Below are 17589 nucleotides of genomic sequence, written 5' to 3' on the forward strand. Positions count from 1 at the left end.
GTGATTAGCAGTTGTATTTAAATCAGAAATTTTGTGATAAGAGAAAGTCATAATCTCTTCAATTCTGCAACGTGGCCCTGGTAGTTAGCAGCGCTGCAGTGCTTGAATGAGGCATTTGCAGTCACTGAAGCACTGTGGACACTTCAGAAACCACTCAGCTTGAACTTGAGGGCTTTCTGAAAGTTTAAGGCAATTTTTTACCTCCTTGGTCCAAATGAAGTCCAGACAATGTTACACTATTAGTCCCCACAGTATTGTACTGACAGCATTAAAAAGGGAGGTTGAGACTCTGATGCTTCTTCAGTGGTTTGGACTATTTCAGTGACCATGACTAGCTGTGCTGTCAACCTTAGCTGAGCTATAATGGGCTTAAAATAACAAAGCCTACAGTGCAATGTATTTTCCATTATACTGGGACCTCAGAGTTGAGGTCCAAAATATTTTCTCAAAACCCTTAATAAAGCATTCAGAAGCTTTTTATTTGGGGATTTTTATTTATAATCAGTATTTTTGTATGTTACACTTCTGTGTTCTGATATTTTGGTGCAAATATGTAAAGCTTATTTGTGAGTCTACCGCTAAAAATACTTTTTTGTCAGAATGCAGTTAAGAAAAACTGAAAGTTACAGCATTTAGGAAAAACCCAGTCTTGCCAAGCTGTTAAATCAAACTTTTCACAGACATTTAGAGATAGCAGAATCTGGGGCTGATCAATATATATCAGTGTATATAAAATCAGGGAGGAGTTCTTGTTTGATAAGATTCAAATGTGATAAGTTCTTTCCGGAAAGGTGACTTAGAAAAGTACACATTTGTGCAAGTTGCTAAAGCCTTTAGTATTTATGTGTACTTTTTTCCAAACTATTACTTTATTGACATGAGAGCCTAATACTGTCAGCATAAATGGAGATTTTAGTAATTTCTTAAAATGACTTGCGGAGAGGACAGAATGAGAGGTGGACATAAGGCAAACCCTATAATTATTAATCTACTCATTTCTGTTGTTCTGGTAGCTGACAGTTCTGTCTGTAACACTGGAATTTGTTGGTCAATAGAGAAGAAGGCATTTTGTGTGCTATGTGGTCCAATCCCACATAAAACATCCATAATTCAGGGATAGGACTGAGAGAAACAAATGAAAGGAATCGCTGCTGCTTTGAGCGAACCAACAGCTGAGAGGTTGTGCTTGTTCCTGGCCACGGCAAGGACAGAGGCTGCAGCTCACCACACTTGTAAGCCAGAAGAGCTGTTTAACAGGAACTTCTACATCTGCTTTCCCAATTTAGTAATTTGCAGCAGCTAGCTCATATTTCTCCCTGGTACCTGGGGAGTCTTTGTCTGCCATAAGTATAATGCCTTTCAATAACATTAACTAGACCAGAGTGCCTGGTCGTCGCTCCTAGTGTGCCTGATTGTCTGCAGAGACATAATCAAGAGCTCCATGTGTGTTAGCATGTTTAATATTCAGGGAGCAAGTGGTTTTGTGTACATAAAATTTTGTGTTTCTTCCAAATGGCATGTTTTGTTTCTGTAGCTCCCTTGTAAATACATACATAATAAAGAAAATGGAGGGAGCAGCTGCTTCTAACAGCTTAAATTCTTGTCAGATGTATAGCTTCACACTGCTACCTGTGCTGGAAGTCAGGCTATCCTGTAGCCCATCTGCTGTGTTTTTAGCATGCAGCAAAACACATGCTGCAGGCTTGCGACTCTTTGAGCTCAGAATCTTTGCATCTTATTAAGGTAATGTTACAAAAGAAGCTCCGTAGGGAGGAGACTTAGATTGCTGGATGCTGTGATCGGCTATCAAAGTGATGGATGCTGTCAGAAACATAGATGAAGAGAAGACAGTTTAAAGAAAAGGAAAAAGGAGCTTTGTTTCCTGTAATGAATAGATTTTCTTTCCATATGTAGCACCGTTCTTTAGCTCTTTCTTCTCCTCTTGCAGAGTGGCTTCTTCCAATCTTTTTCTCTCTTTTGATCATAATACTGTGTCCTTTAAAGATCTTTGATTCCTTTCACACAACATAGTCACTGACTGTGCAAGCCTCTAATGACATCTGTGGATTCTGTCAGTATCTTCTTGCTCTGATTATACCTCTCAGCTCCTTCTCAGGTGTTGACAGTCCACACTTTCTTTTCCATATCTGCAGTTTCCTTTGTTTCTTCTCCTTCCCGAGATAGAGAAACTTCTTGCTTGCTTTGGGAAAGGACCATTTAGGTGACTCAGCTGTTTTACTCTCATTTTACCCACTTCACCAGTCTGTTTTACCCTTTAAAGGATTCCTCTTGACAAGTTCTCTGACTTAACCCCTTTGACAATTTTAAGAGCATTTATGTTTCATTCTTACTCCTTTAAATGACATCGCCATTTTTGCCCTTCTATTAGGGCCACAGTTCATAGCTTGCAAATGTCTTCCCTGTCACCATCTGATCTCTCCTTTTCATTTCTTATTTCAAGGTTTCTTCTTGAAAGGTCTTTTTTTTTTTCATCATTAAAAGCATTGCTGGGCCTTTTCTTTTTCAGTTCCATTCTGTCATCCTTCACTGAACCATGGGAAATGCTCTTTACAGCTTCCCTTGAGCGTCTGGTGCAGGCTTTGGGAGCCTGTTATCCCACTCACCCAGTCTGATTTCCCCAGTCTCCTAAAGTACTTCTGGAGCCTGAGACTCCCACATCTAGGGAGTCCATGCCATTGTCTCACCCAGTGTGGTCACAGCAATAAGCAGGAAATCAGCTAGTCGTTGACCTTTCTCGCTGTGAGTGTGAGACATGCTCAGTATCGTATGGCAATTTCATCCAGAAAATCTTCATGCTTTAGAGAGAGAAGGCAAGGTTTCTTTATCTGGTGCTCCTCATACATTTCTGAACATGATTAATAAGGGGGAGGAGCTGAGAGGCTGGGGAGTAGACAGAACAGGTAGAGATGCTTGTGGTATACAAATCGGAAGTTCATTATTTTGCTGTTGCTATCAGTTACTGAATTCTTCCAGATCTCCCTTTTTATCTCAGATTTTCATACTTTAGTTACCTACTTTAACTGTTATCACTTCGTTGCTAAAATTCATCTTTTGTCATGGAAACATCTGTAATTCCTTTGATTTATGAATTCATGATGGAAGTCAAAAGTTAACTGAGGTCATGGAAAACATTTTCCCTACAGAGCAATACCATTTCTTTTCTCTTTGTAAGACAAGGGCTTGGGTAAACGCTTTTCTTTTTTTTTCTTTTTAAATTGACATTGCTTTTGCAAGGTTACTTCCCCCAGCTAAAATATCTGAAGCAAAAAGAGTTCAGCAACTCAGTAGAACTTTGGACAGAATTTGTCCTGTATATAAGAGATTTTCAAAGACATCTTAAATATTTCTTCCTTGTTAACTATCAGTGCTGCCGCCTCTAATTACAAAGGGCATAGGTCTCAAAAGTACAGCACTTTGTTGTTAGAATGTGTAAATATATTAGTTAACAAGGGTGGGTTTGGTTTTTTCCCTTTCCATACGAACTACAGTGTGTCAGGAGTAGTTGTGTACATTTGGCTGCTATTGCACGGCAATAAAATGTACATGAATATTCTCTACCTCCAGTGTTTGTTCCAGAATTCAATTTTAGTATTAATTGATTCATCATTGAATGACTTCAGGTAACTGTAACACCTGAATCTTATAGCCATGGTAACCTTCCATCCATTCTTTGGAAAGTCATAATGCCAAAGCAAATACCTGCTGTCTGCCTTGCCTGCAAAAAAACATAAAAGAAAAAAAAAGTAAGGCTGATACTGTAATGAGGCATTGAGAGTGACAAGCACTTTACTGTTGTAGCAGGTCAGCTAAAGAGTGCTCAGTTAAAGCAAGGTTGTATGGTTTCATACAGAAAAGAGTATGTTTTTAAAAGTGCTCAGCAGAGTGTTTTGTTTCAGGTCAACCATTTGTAAATCCTGATGGGACGCCGGCAATATACAATCCTCCCAGTGGCCAGCAGACAATGAGGAGCCAGATGGTGGGACAGTCTCAGCAGCAGCCTTCATCCCAGCAGCCTCAGCAGGTTCAACAGCCACAGCAGCAAATGGCAAGTCACCTTGTCACACAGGTAGGTATGGTGGACATTGGAAAAGGAGAAGATGCTCTCAAGGGTACAAAGGATGGCCTAAAGGGTAGGAGGAAAGGATGCGGTTACCCAAAATACCAGGATATTATTTTCTTTTGAAACAAATGGGGCCCATGATATGTATTTTCAATGTTGATGAAACAGATGGAGAGGGCAGATTCCTTTTTCAATTCCATCTAAAGGATGGTTTCATTTTGAAAAGGACTGTTAAGTGAGTTGGTATATGTCTACGTAAATTTATTTTGCAAAAATCGCCCATAAGTGAAAGCTGAAGCATTCATTCTCAGACTAGTGCAGCCTGTAATTCTCTCCAAAGAGCTGGAGACCTTTCCCTGTCCCTTTTGGCAGCACTGGGGTTGAGTCAAAGAATCAAGTACAATGCAGGGCTCTACAAACTCTTCCATGTCCAGTTATATCAGGCCTGAGCTGTGGGCAGCCTGCTCGCTGAGCATTCCTGCCCCAGAGTATGCATCTTCTGCCTGCGCCCCATGTGATGGCCATGACCCTGCTCTGAGCTGGAAGCTCTGGAGCTACAGCAGGAGAGCAGGAGAGGGGGGACGAGCAGAGTACTTTGGGCACGGTGCCACGGTATGTCATCTCTCTGGCCCCTGGGCTGGCCGTGGCATGTGGCCAGATGTGGCTGAGCTTGGGCAGCAGGGTTTGGGTCTGGTTCAAACTTAGTTTTGTGGATTGTGTGCCTGCTCTCCCAGAGCAGAGCAGGCAGAGGAAACTACTCAAGCAAGAATCCTACATCCTGCTTAGTCGCAGAGCAGCCAAGATCTACTGTGGTTCTTGTGTGGCTTTATAATTTGGCACAGTTTCATCCCAGGTTACCCAGAAATACAATGCTTAAATTCAGATAAGTTGCTTTCATTTTACTGGGACTTATATGTTTGTGGCTCTTTTTCTTGATTTGGTCTTAGCAGTTTTAGAAGATGGAGGTAGTACCAAACCTGTGTAAGGCTCAAGTTAAATGAGAGATTAAAATGAAAGGAATAGTAAAGCTGTTCCAAGGTAATAGTGCTGTAGAAAATTGTTCTTTCATTTAGATAAACATCTGCTCTAAGCTGACAGGCCTGTCTCTGTTAATTCGCTGCCTGTTCTTTGTCAATTTTTTTTTTAGCTATTGTGTTCTGCCAAAGCAGCTTTAAAATCATTATTCCTTTGCCTATGACATACTTTGAGTTAAATCAGTCATTATCAGCAGAATTCAAATATACATTTACACTGTGCTGCCTTTCCATTTTATCTCTGTAAATGAAATGCAGAATCGTAATTTGGCTTTGCCTCACATCAGTAATAAGGTGGTGTAGCTGTGGCTTTATTTAATCTAACAGCCATCAAATATATGAAAATAGGTAGAAAAATCCGTAATAAAGAATTGTTTGGTATAAGGCTAAAATGAAGACTAAAACTGCAGTACCTGACCTCTTATATTTGGGCTGGTGATGAGTCACCTGCATTTTCAGAGCTGTGTTTGTGATCTCTGTTCTTGGTAATGGAGGAGGTGGTGGTGGTGGTTATTGTTATCTATCTCTACACAGGTTGTATTTATTGTCTTTCACTGTGTTTATTTTGCAGCCTGTTCAGGCAATGCAGCCATCTTCTCAGTCAGTCCAATATCCAGCAGTTTCTTATCCTCCCCAGCATCTCCTGCCAGTCTCTCCAACGCAGCAATTTTCTGTGGTACTAAATATTTTATTTTTTTCTTCCTTTCCTTGAAGTTGGGTGTGTGAGCATGAGCATGCCGGAGAGCCTCTGGGGAGCACTGTGAGTGGCATCCCACATGACAACCCCATCTAAATTTCCTTTTGCCTTAACACTTTTGGTACTGACAAGCATTTTGTAAGAGTGTTCCCACTGATTCTGGCTATCTAACCTGGAGGATGATGTTAGAAGCAGGGCTCTCGACCTGGTTAGCACGGCCTCCAGAAGAATGTTCTGTTGTGTGTGTAATAGGAGCTTCTGTCCCCCCACTTTGTCAAGGGAGCTTAAATCGCTAACTTGGGTGTTTGAGATTTGGGTTATCCCCCTTTTGTGTCCACGGAGCCTGGAGAAGACACCTCTAGAAATTCTTATTTTATATTATTTTATATTATTTCATCAGTATACTAAATCCAGGTAGTGGATTTATTCCCTGATGATACTAGAGCACTCAGAAAGTAGCTGCGGTGAACCAGCTGCAGAAGGTGTGATACGCTATGCATCATGACAAAGCACCCATGGACATGTATAATAAAAGTAAATAGAGTGCTCTTCTAGAGTCTGAATGTGTCTTGGTGCTTACAGGGCTGTGATTATACCGTTGTAAAACAAAGCTGACATTTTAAGAGGCACTACAAGATTTTTTTCTTTTATTTTTCTCTCTTGCTCTTGTAATCTTGTTTATGACTGATTTCTCCCACCCCACCCCCCAAGGCAGAGATGTCATGTAGTTATAGTAAGAGATGGAAACAAAGCTGAACGGATCCTTGCAGCTAGAATAATGTTGTTAATGCCTCACAGATGAGCAGTACCATTTAAAAGACAATTAAAAAAATGTTCTGTGCTGAACAGAAGTTGTATATCTCGGTGCTAATTCTCTTGCAGGCATCTCAGGTTGTTCTAGTGATAGTCATAGAAAGGTTGATATTTTTAGTGGCTAATCTAATAGTGAAACTTCACCTGAGTTAATGTCTTCAATGTATATTACATTACACACGTAATGTATAAATTATAGGGTTTTGAAGCTCTTGGTCTCTATTGTGCAAATCCAGAGACATTCCAGGCTAAATTAAGTTTCTCTTAGAATCTGTCTGCAGTCATTCGCCATCCAGGTAATGAATATCCTAACTTCTTAAAGAAACAACTTCAGACAGACAACTTATGTGCCTGAATATGGATGTAGGATGATGGTAAAGATAATAGCATTACTTTCTTATACCACCTGGAGACCTGCCAGGAATGTTTAAAATGTGGTCCCATGGTATCTGCTCTCAGAGTGGGAGGGAGAGTCGCTGTGCAGTCTCTGGCAGTGCTTTCTGCCAACAAACCCCCACCCCCCCCCCCCCCATTTTGGAGTTTCCTGCCGATTAATTTGTTGGGCAGGATAGTTTTGGAGAATGAACACCGCAGGCATGCAAACAAGGTCAGAGAGGTTCCTTTTAAAAAATAGCACAGATGTTCTAAGTGAAAAGCATTTTTATAGTGCTTATTACCTATCTGTGAGGGGGTATAAGGAAGGGACTGTCACCTGCATATTAGCACACAGTGGAGTTTTATGCTAGGTTCATTGTCAGATAGAGTACATTTTAATTTTGAGTATTTAAAAGTTTTGTGAAATGGGCACAAATGAAGATGCAAAGAACCAAATTTGTAAATCTTTGACCTTCACAGAATAAACTTGAGGGCATTGATTAGTATGGATCTTTTTGCAAGACTGAACAGATACTGTCTAGAATCCTTGCACCCTTACCAGCCTGTAATGAAACTTAGGTCCGTTGATTTTATTTAGTATGTTCATCCTACCACAGATTTATTTTTTCCCCCTCCAGTCGAATAAAGTACTTGTTTCTTTCCAACACTGAATAAAAAGCCTTGAAATAGCAACTGAAGGCTTATGGTTTTTTTACCTTCTCTATGTTTACAACCTTGGATTTTTAAAACAGTCCAAAATGGAAAAGGTCTGCACCTGAATCCTACTGAATTCCCCTTGGGATCATTTTGAAATACAGATGAAATTACCAGCATGTATTTGGCTGAGGAATTTTGTGTTTGGGGGAAGAGCTATTCATAACATCATTTTCCCAACTTTTATATTTAAAATGTTGTCTTTTGAACACTCTGAAGTTCACCTGTCATTTTGGAATAAAAGGGGGGCGGGGGCAGTGCTAAAAGCCAAATTAAATGGCTTATGTGCCAAGTGATACCATTCACCCTGCAGTCTGGAAGGCTTTGTCAAAGCATTCAGAGTGATTTTCATTTTAATTGCCTCCATTTTTGCAGCTATCCATGCAAAGTTTGGCACCTATTTGAGCTGAGTGATTCCTTTCCCCCTTATGCTCTGTTTTGAACCTGTTTTGTTTTGCCAATTTGCATGTCTACTGCAGACATCATGTCTACATCATTTTCTACTGCCTTATGCCCTGCAGCGAGATGACATGACAACACAGTTTAACCAGATGAGCTTAAGTCGTCAATCATCAGGAGACAACCCCGAATCACCTTCTGGTCCTGTCTACCCATCGCCTATCTTGCAGCAGCCTGCCCAGCAGACGGGTTACATCATGGCTTCCCCAAGTCAGCAGCTTCCCCCAGGAGGCTTTACAGGTTCAGGTCCACCAGTATCCCAGCAAGTGCTGCAGCCGCCCCCGCCGCCCCAGGGCTTTGTGCAACAACCACCGCCACCTGCTCAGGTAGGCAAAGCCTTTGCTACCAGTTTGGCATGGTGCTTTTTATAACGTTAGAAGAAGGATATAAAAAAATTACCCAGATTCTAGATAATATTTTTTTGCCTTCTGGTAAAAGCTTAGCAGATTTTTAAGCAGCAGGAAACTTGCAAATCATCTATCATTTCCTGGGTTTCAGCAATTCCTTACCTATCCTCAAACTATTTTTTGAACATATGTTTGTACTCCAGGACACATCTGCACATGAATATGAAGGAGGAGGGTGAGTAAATATCCACAGTCCTTTTTCTCTGTGTATATACCAAAAGAGTAACATGCATATCAGCCAGGTAGTCATTAATCATATTTAATTGACTTGAACATGTGAGAAGTCACAGATCAGTAATTTTAACTGTCTTTCTGAAGACTGATTATGTTTTACTGTTCACTACCAAACATCTCTACTTGTCTCCTGGGTACCTTTACAGAATATTGAAAGTGGTTACTGTCAAGAAGTAAAATGCACAGGTGACTTTCTGGCCCATTTTCAAGACATACACTTTAAAAAGCCAAATTTCTTTATCCGATTAGAGATTGCTTCAATTAAATTCTACTTTTAAATGGTATTAATAGTATTTCTCCTATTTTCATTTTATCCTTTGGAAGAAAAAGAAGTAAAAAGTAAAGCGAAAAAAGCTCACCATCTCTTTTGATGTAAAACTGTGTAAACCCTACTGGTTTTTTGTTTGCCACTTCTTACTGAAAATCTCCAATTGTGTTTGTTAATGGGATTTTGTATTGCCACAGTAATGAAGAATTTATACTGTTATAACGTTTTAAGTGGGCTAGAGATCTAGTTAATTAGATAACTAATTCACAATAAAAGAAATTTGAAGACTACTGGATGCTCATACCCCATACAGGACTGTGACATCCATAGTTTCTATGGTTAGAAACTATGCAGCCATTTTTTTCTGAGAGAAGAGAAGGCTTGCAGAAAAATAATTTTTAAGCAGATGTTCAATATAATATGATTATTTTTTTAATTGAAAATATTCCTAGAAAAAGATTTCACTGCTTGCCAAATGTAGCATTTTAAAAGAAATTTTGGGAGGAAAAAACGACCAGAAGAGCAGAATCTCCTGATGAATCCATCTACCCCCATCTAGACTTGTGTTTCCTGAGTAAGTAGAGGCTGTCCAGGCTTCTCTTCTCATGTACAACCCCCCGGTGCCCAGTGTTTTCAAGCATCATTTAATCCAACCTCACAACACTTCTAGTGAACCTGATAAATGCGAACACCTCCATTTTACAAGCTGTCGCCACAGCAGGTGAAGCCATGCGTTTCCCCGCCCTGCAGGCTGGGGTTTGCTGTGGGAGCTAAGGGGGCTGCAGCATCGTGCTGCCTGCTGTGGCAGGGAACCCTGCACTGCCTCCTCTCCCCTCTTGGGTGAGACCAGGTTTGCAGCCCACCCTGGGGTGTCTGCTAGATCCCCCCTTGTTTGACTGTACAGACACTGCTTCTGTGGGTTTCCCTGCAGCCTCTGCCTGTGCGTGGCTGAGCCTTCGTCACCTGGGTGGGAGTGTTGGATTTCACCTTAGCATGTGCAGCAGGCTGCGGGGTTTTCACTCAGTCTGGCGTAGTGTTGCTTTGTGAAGCTTTTTTCCCTTATTAATATTTACTCTGGTGCTACTGCAGAGGCAGATAAACATCTTCACAGGACAAGTGATGAGGAGATGCCTTTTCACATATAGGCTGCTGTAGGACCAGTACTGTACTGGTGCGTCTGATGGCTACTGTGTCTCTGTCCTTACCCCAAATACAGTACGTGTGGGTACTTTGCTCCTGTTCTAACAAAGTGGAAGGTTACTGAGGGCAGAAAAATATCTTTTGGGTTTGCAACAACCTCAGTTATTTCACTGGGGTTTGTCCTCGGGGGGTGTAGAAAGGTGAGAAATTCAGCGCTGTCAGCTTCCTCTGCATCCACTGCACCATGTGCACCATTCACCTCCAGCTTGTCACTATTCCAAAAAATCCTTGTCTTGTCCAGATACCTGTGGAAGAGCGGTGGGGGAGGGGGCAGGTCAGTCCCTGCTGCCCATGTGCCTGTACCGTGAAAGTGCAGTGGCCTTGGTCTGCCAGGAGGTAGAGGGAGCAGCAGCTCTCTGCGTCCACATGCGCAGATGGGAACTTCTGATCAACATTTCAAGTTTTCATTCATTCCCTTCAGCCCTAGAATATGACCTAGTGGCTTGCATACTACTTGTAGCATCTGTACAGTAAATAGGGGATCCTTCTTACAGGAAGATGAGCAAAGCCTTGGGAAATAGAAGTTCCTCTGCCCTAACAGCTCAGCTTTTCTGTGCAGGGCAGCGAGACCCTGACTCCCTGTCCTGCTGGTGGCAAAACTTCACTGTGGCAGTGGCTATTGGCTATCTGAATCACCTGTTAATCTTTTGGGTTTAGATGCATTAGTAAGGCTGCTCTCAGATGCTAAAGCAAGCAGTTTGAGGCAGGCTTTAAGAAAAAGGCATTGGAAATGGTAATGCATGGAAAACATTATGTGATGCATTAATCAATGCAATGCAATCAATGTAAAAGCACTTTTATATCTTAAATGTTGCTATTGAATTTATACCACTAAAAAAGAGGCTTGACTAATGGCTAATTAGTTCCTGTAAATGTATTGGTGATACGGTTCTAGTCGGTTGGCTTGTGGGCCCCTGTATGCTGTTGGAAAATATCAGAGCAAGGAAAACTTAGGTGGAGGTCCTGTGAGTATGGTCATTTCCTTTGGGAAAGGAGAAAGAAATGCTCTCCAAGCCTACAAACCCAAAGGTACTGCATTTAAATAAAAAATGGTACTGCTTTTGTATTGAAGTTCAATTTCAATTAGTCATGACTCTGCAGCTGTTCTCCGAGTTTCTCTCATCCGGTCTGTATTAAAGCAGCAGCAGACTGAATTTGAAATGACATGCCTAAGAAGCGGTGAGAGGACCCGTTGCATTTCTTTTGCTGCTTCTTTCATTCCAGCTGTTCCACAGCTTGACAACAGAGTCATGATTTAATAACCTGAAAATAATGATCTGTTTTTGTTCAGCCTACTGGGGGGGAAGGGGGGGGAGACAAACAAACAAACAACAAAAAAAAATCCCAGAACAAAAACAATGAAAACCAAACAAAAAACCCCAAACCAACCACCAGCCATTACTCTGGGTTTGCTGAAAGGGATTTTTAGCAGCAAATTCCTATTTTCTCTCTGTATCACAAAGAGCAAACATACATCTTTACTTTCTCTATTTTCTCCTATTTTCATTTTTGTTCTCTTTCTGGTGGTGGTTCTATAGCACTTACAGGCCCAGGCACTTCATCAAGGGTCCACATTTGGTTTTTGCAGCACTGTCTCATTGGTGCTTGTCATTGCTCTGCCTCTGCAAATGAAGAAATGGGAAAACTGCGAGTACTATGCCAGCAGGAAAGCATATACTCCCTTTAAAGTCATTTTCACCTCTGACTTATTCTTTTTGGAAGCTGTACTGACAAAATCATCTCCAAAAATGAGATGGCATGAATTCTTAAAGAGTCTGAGAGAAGTAATACACATGTTGGGGAATTTTTCACCTGAATTAATTTTGTGTCATCATTGGTGTTAGTTGCCTCTTTGCAGAAGCTCCTTCCTAGAGAGTCCATAACTACCCTAAGACAAAATCTTTATTCATAACCAATTTCCTAGAGAAGACCTGCTATAAAAAAGACTGGGTAATCTCAGAAGACAGTATTGGAGGAGATGCCTATAGTTGTACACAAGCCCTTTTTTTTTGTTTTGTTACTGTAATTATTATGGAGGATGGGGGTAGGGAGGAGAGAAAAATCCTTCAAGAATGACTGATCCCAGTCAGATATTGGGAAGAAATGGTACCTCCATGTGTCCATACATCACTGTGGTTTCTGTTGTCTTCGCTCCCAGGTATGCAACTATAGCAGCCTTTAACAATAGTGTCAGCATCACTAATCATCTGGATTAAGATGTTAATCCGAACCTAATTGGTTGTCAGTGATGTTAAGAGAAGGTGGAATACCTGTCTGATGGTAGAATCAAACTGTAAGTCAGTAGGGAGATAGATTAGGAAAGAAAAATCAGCCTGAAAGACGTATGGAATCCTATTCCTACCATGAGGAAATAAACAATATAGCTGTGAATTTAAGGGATTTTAGAGAGCAGTCCAAGGGAGACTTAGTCTAGTAATGGGTTTTGAACTGTATGTGGACAGAACAAGGCAGAAAGCCAATGCTGTATTGAGTCTCTGCCCATCATCTAGAGAAAAAGCACATTAGAAAGGGGAAAAAGTAATGCCTGTTAGTGCCATTTCATGAGTGTTTCTGAAGTGATGTGCCTAGTCCTGTTACAGTTTAAGTTAAATAAAGAAAATGATGTATGTAAGAGAAAAAATAGAGATGCATTGAAATGGACAGCCTACAAACAAGGAGGGTATTCACCTTCAAAATAAGAATATCCAAGGGAGTAAGAATCATCTGTCAACTATTTCCATAGTAATTATTAGAGGCAGTGGGGGATTTTCACAGTGTCAAGCATTCAGATCAAGAAACTATGCTTTTAGACTAAAGACGACAGTGTTTATTTAGGTTATGGTCTTAGAAGGGCATATTTTAAATTTTTGTTCTTTTTTTGTTTGTTTGTTTTTTGTTGTTTTGTTTTTAGGTAAATCATATAGCTGCGTTGGCATGCTTGTTAGCGTAGTGGAAACTTCCTAGTTCTGTAAATTAAATACATTACACAAGCAAAAGGTCCAAGGTGAGATTGTGCATTCACATGGGAAAGCAATTCAAGTATAATTTGGCATGTCAGTAGGCTGCTCCAGAAATGTAATGTTTTTTGTTGAAGAGCACATAAGAAGAGGTGTTAGTAACTCTGATGTAATGAGAAACTAAAAAATTCAAGAGGGTCAGAGTAGACTATGTAAGTGATACATGTTATCTCTGATCCCTCTAATTCCACTGTTCACTAAAGTAATATTAGAAAGGACAAATAATATGTTTCAGCTACTGATGCAGAGATGTACTCAAGATAAACAAAAATGGATTTTTCCAAACCCTTCAACCACGAAAGACTTATTTTATCCATGTCTTTATTTTACACCAAGGCCTTCTTTTAACATTTAATCCCCCCCAAACCAAACCTCCTCTTTGCAAGTCATGTGTGCATGATTACTAGCAAATTCATCCATTAATCTTTCTAAATGAAAAATTTTTTTTTTTAACCCAGTGCTCCTACTACTGGCATTTTCCAGGCTGATAGATTGCACTCTGATAAGCTTCTAAATGGGGTGTATAACAAATGTATTCCAATGAACTGAGAAAATGAGAGAAAGGGAGAAAATCCTTTGACTAACTCTGAGGTGTTATCTGTGTGGTAAAAATAAATACCTGTTTCCAAATTACTCTGAATGCTTCAGCGTGCATATATGGGTTTGTGCTAAGCATGTTCAGCTATAAACGTCATCTCAAAATCTATACCCTTTAGGCTATGTTTTAAAGTTAATACCTACAGAATCTTTCCACAAGAGAGAATTCACATTGTTCTCGTATGCTTGTGTATTTTCAAATATCTAGGGGCTTGTGTGAACGAGGAAAATGAGCAAGTTGAGGGTAAATCAAATAAATTTAAATCCTTTAAGTGAGATTAAGCTGCAGCCAGGAGAAGTGAGAGTATTTCCACAGGGGTTTAATATTCTTTAATTTGTAGAATACAGTAATAGAAAATAAAGACTATTTGAGAGGATGTCTACTCTGTTCCCCTGCTCCAAGGCAGGATCAACTATTTGCACTGAGTTTACTTAGGCTGAGTCTTCTCACTTCTTTCAAGTCCCCCATTGCAGAGGTTTCCACTATCACACTAAACTTGGCCGATCCCTGATTTATACTGCTGTGATATTTAAAGAGTGATTTTTGCACCTGAAATGTTTGGGTCAACTTTCCTATACCTTGTGGCTTTTCTTTGCAGAGAAACAAATTCATCATGGTTTTGCCCACTTTACACAGGCGTTTTCCTTTTACTACTTTAGTCTCTAACAAAACAAATTAAGGCAGGCTGTAGCCATTAGTTGTCATTTGGTATTGTCTGGAGGGAGGATAGCTTACAACATTTGTTTGAATTTGGCTGATATTATCAGGGCAGGGGGGAAGCTGTGTGATTTCCATTGATTAAAGAGAAAATGAATAGACCCTGAAGAATGAATGGGCGTTCAATCTCAATTGACAGGTGATACTGACTATCAGTCAGTCTAGGGGTTTCACTTCACCAACAAGGCCGAGTCCAGTTTTATTGATTCTGATACTTTCCCCACCACAGTTACCCATTCAGTAGTCTTCTACTTGCTGAATTAGCCATCCATACCCTCTTCTTGCCTAGTCTTCTGTATCTATGCATGTTCTTTCTCATCTGACATCGTCTCCAGGAAAATTTCTGATCTCTCTTATGATGTCCTACAGGTATACAAAAGGATGCAGTTACGTTTACTCTGCTAGTACTTTACTTTATGGGTAGTCAAGTTGAATGAGCTGTTCCAGGAACATTTCCTCCATGCAAATAAAAGTGGCAAAAATAGTTCTTATTCTTGAATTAAAAAAACCCCAAAGTATTTAGGCATATGTCTGGGCATATGTCTGAGTAGGATAAATGCTACACACACGAAAAAAACAGTTGTATGATTTATAAAGAAATGCTGACAGATGTGGCAGAAGTATCGAGAAAAGCAGCATTCTCCCAAGTCTGTGCCCTCTGCAGTTTGTTGACACCATATACTGCTGAACCCTGTCACGTACCCACAGAATCCACTGCAGCTGAAAAGGAAAAATTTCGAGTGCTTTGAACCTGCCAGGGGTTAGTTGAAAACGATGTAGCTCAAATCTCTCAGTAATGGTGGTAAAGGATGTATAGGAAAAATCTTTAGCTCCAGTCACCCTTAAACATCCATGTTCACCTGTGTGCTAAGGTGATGTAGTACATGTTGCTCTGTAATGACAATAATAATATAAAAAAGAAGCCCACCTGGCAGAACTTGCCAACTCAGTGCCTACCCTCAGCTCCTGCAGGAAAACAGCTATGATTGTTTTTTGAGCTGTATTCCTATTCACACCAAATGTGAGAAAGGCTTTGCAGGGAAACATTCATGTAAGGAAGGATGTAGCTGTTAAACAAAAGTGTGACTTCAATAATCATTTCTTACAAGAGTTAAGAGCGCGCACACACTCCATCTTGCCCTCGATCTCACTGCTATGTATTTTTACTCCAGGCTATTCTTTGCTTCAAATTGACTATTTTCTCCAGAGTTCACTTAGTGGTTCAACATGCTGTCTATATGTATTATGTTGATATAGAAGGTGTTATTTGCATCCATTTTTCTGCAGCATTTGATATTTTACTCTGATTTCTTTCATATATACACATGGCTTTTTAGTCATCCTGTAAGTCTCTTTCAATTAAAGTTATTTTTCTTCTGTTTTTAAGAATATTCTCTAAGAGTATCTGAGAAGAAATTTGGGCACTGATAGCCTTTTTCCTAGCAAAGCTGAAAGCAAGCAGCAGTTCTTGAACAGACACAATGCAAACCTCTCCTCTTGCTTACTGTTATCACTAATTATGTTTGACTTGAACTCTTGCTCCTTTTCCAGTTTTATTTTGTGACTCTTCATGCTTTAGAGTCCATAGTTAGCTGCTCTTCTCTTTCTTTGCAGATGCCAGTGTATTATTACCCATCTGGTCAGTACCCTACCTCAACAACTCAGCAGTACAGACCCATTGCCTCAGTTCAGTACAATGCACAGCGGAGTCAACAGATACCACAGACTGCACAGCAAGCAGGTATTTACATCTATTTCTCATTTCTTCAGCTGCTTGCAGTGCCTTTGCTGGTGAAGCCTATTGGTGGCATTTTAATTTTGAATCTGAACAGCAGAGGAGAAAGCTGTTCGCTGTTCTGTGTGAAAATTACAAATTGAGAAACCCTTTGCTTGGAGATATTGAGCAGTGGAAGAGCAGAGGTTGTGTTCTCCACCACTGCTGTCCCGCATGCAGTACCGTGTCCTTGGTGTCTGTCCTCCATGTGACAGGGCACAGAGAGAGCCGGGAGGGAACTGGTGTGAGCAGTCACATTGCATGTTTAAGTCAGCCATTCCAGTTTGTCCTTCATCATGCAAACTCCCCAAACATTTGTAAGACTACACAGTGAACAGGTTTGCAGTGATGCAGAAGGGGCCGGTCATGCTTCACCACCTTCTGCTCTCCCTGAGCTCAAGGAGCAGCGAGGTGGTCCATGTGGTTGGTGCCCATCAGGACCAGCTCCCCGCAGTGATGTGCGGCTGGAAGGGGGGCCGTTACACTGTAAGAGAGTGAGTAGCAGGTCTCACAGTGAACCGGTCTCTTTTCCTGCTGTGTCATGCCATTCCTGATGACACCAGAGTGAGAAGGACATAAGCAGAGTTGGGCTGGTGCGTGCTGGGAGAGGGCGGGGGTTGTGCTTATGGAAGGGTCCTTGCATTTCAGGGGATTAAACAGTTGTTCTTGGTTTGGAGATTTCTTTTTAATTTTTAAGTTGTTGATTGTGTGTTTCTTTAGTGCACACCTCCCCTCGTAGGGTTTCTCAAACAGTAACTCCAAGGTGTGTAGAGGGTGTTGCTTCCTGGTAGGGCTTGCAATTACAGACACGCCAGGTAGGACAAAGCATTCATCTGTCTCTCTGGGTTTGGCAGAAACCCTTCCGAATGGCAGAGCAGGTTCCCCGCAAAGGCATTGATATGAAAGGCTCGTAAGGTGTAAGTCAAAAGCCCAGATGTGAGACATGAACAAGACTTACGGGGTCATCCAGCCCGTCAACCTGTCTCTAATGTGACTGCTGGCAATTTTGTTCATGCTCTCTCAGGCGCTCAGGGAAAAAAAGACACAGCAAATGGCTATAACTAAGCAAATTGATTGTTTGGTTTGTTGTTTTTGTTTTGTTTGGTTTTTTTTAAAGCTGTTCTATGTTCTAATAAAATGAGTGTTATTTTGGTCAGTGTTATAGTGGCTGACTCTGCTTTCGTAACTTTGTATTTATACA

General features: G+C 40.8%; 1 protein-coding gene across 16 annotated transcripts in view; it reads left to right on the forward strand.

Moving 5' to 3' along the window:
• ARPP21 (cAMP regulated phosphoprotein 21) overlaps positions 1-17589 on the forward strand; it is a 203048-nt gene that overhangs the window by 146057 nt on the left and 39402 nt on the right. For all 16 annotated transcript variants that reach the window (XM_075083549.1, XM_075083542.1, XM_075083544.1 and 13 more), the window contains 4 exons: positions 3918-4087; positions 5687-5791; positions 8236-8499; positions 16229-16355. In XM_075083549.1, coding sequence (XP_074939650.1) covers positions 3918-4087; positions 5687-5791; positions 8236-8499; positions 16229-16355 — 666 coding nt within the window. The remainder of the gene's footprint in view (positions 1-3917; positions 4088-5686; positions 5792-8235; positions 8500-16228; positions 16356-17589) is intronic.

This window comes from Phalacrocorax aristotelis, chromosome 2, assembly GCF_949628215.1.
Source record: "Phalacrocorax aristotelis chromosome 2, bGulAri2.1, whole genome shotgun sequence".
Classification (NCBI taxonomy): Eukaryota; Metazoa; Chordata; class Aves; order Suliformes; family Phalacrocoracidae; genus Phalacrocorax; species Phalacrocorax aristotelis.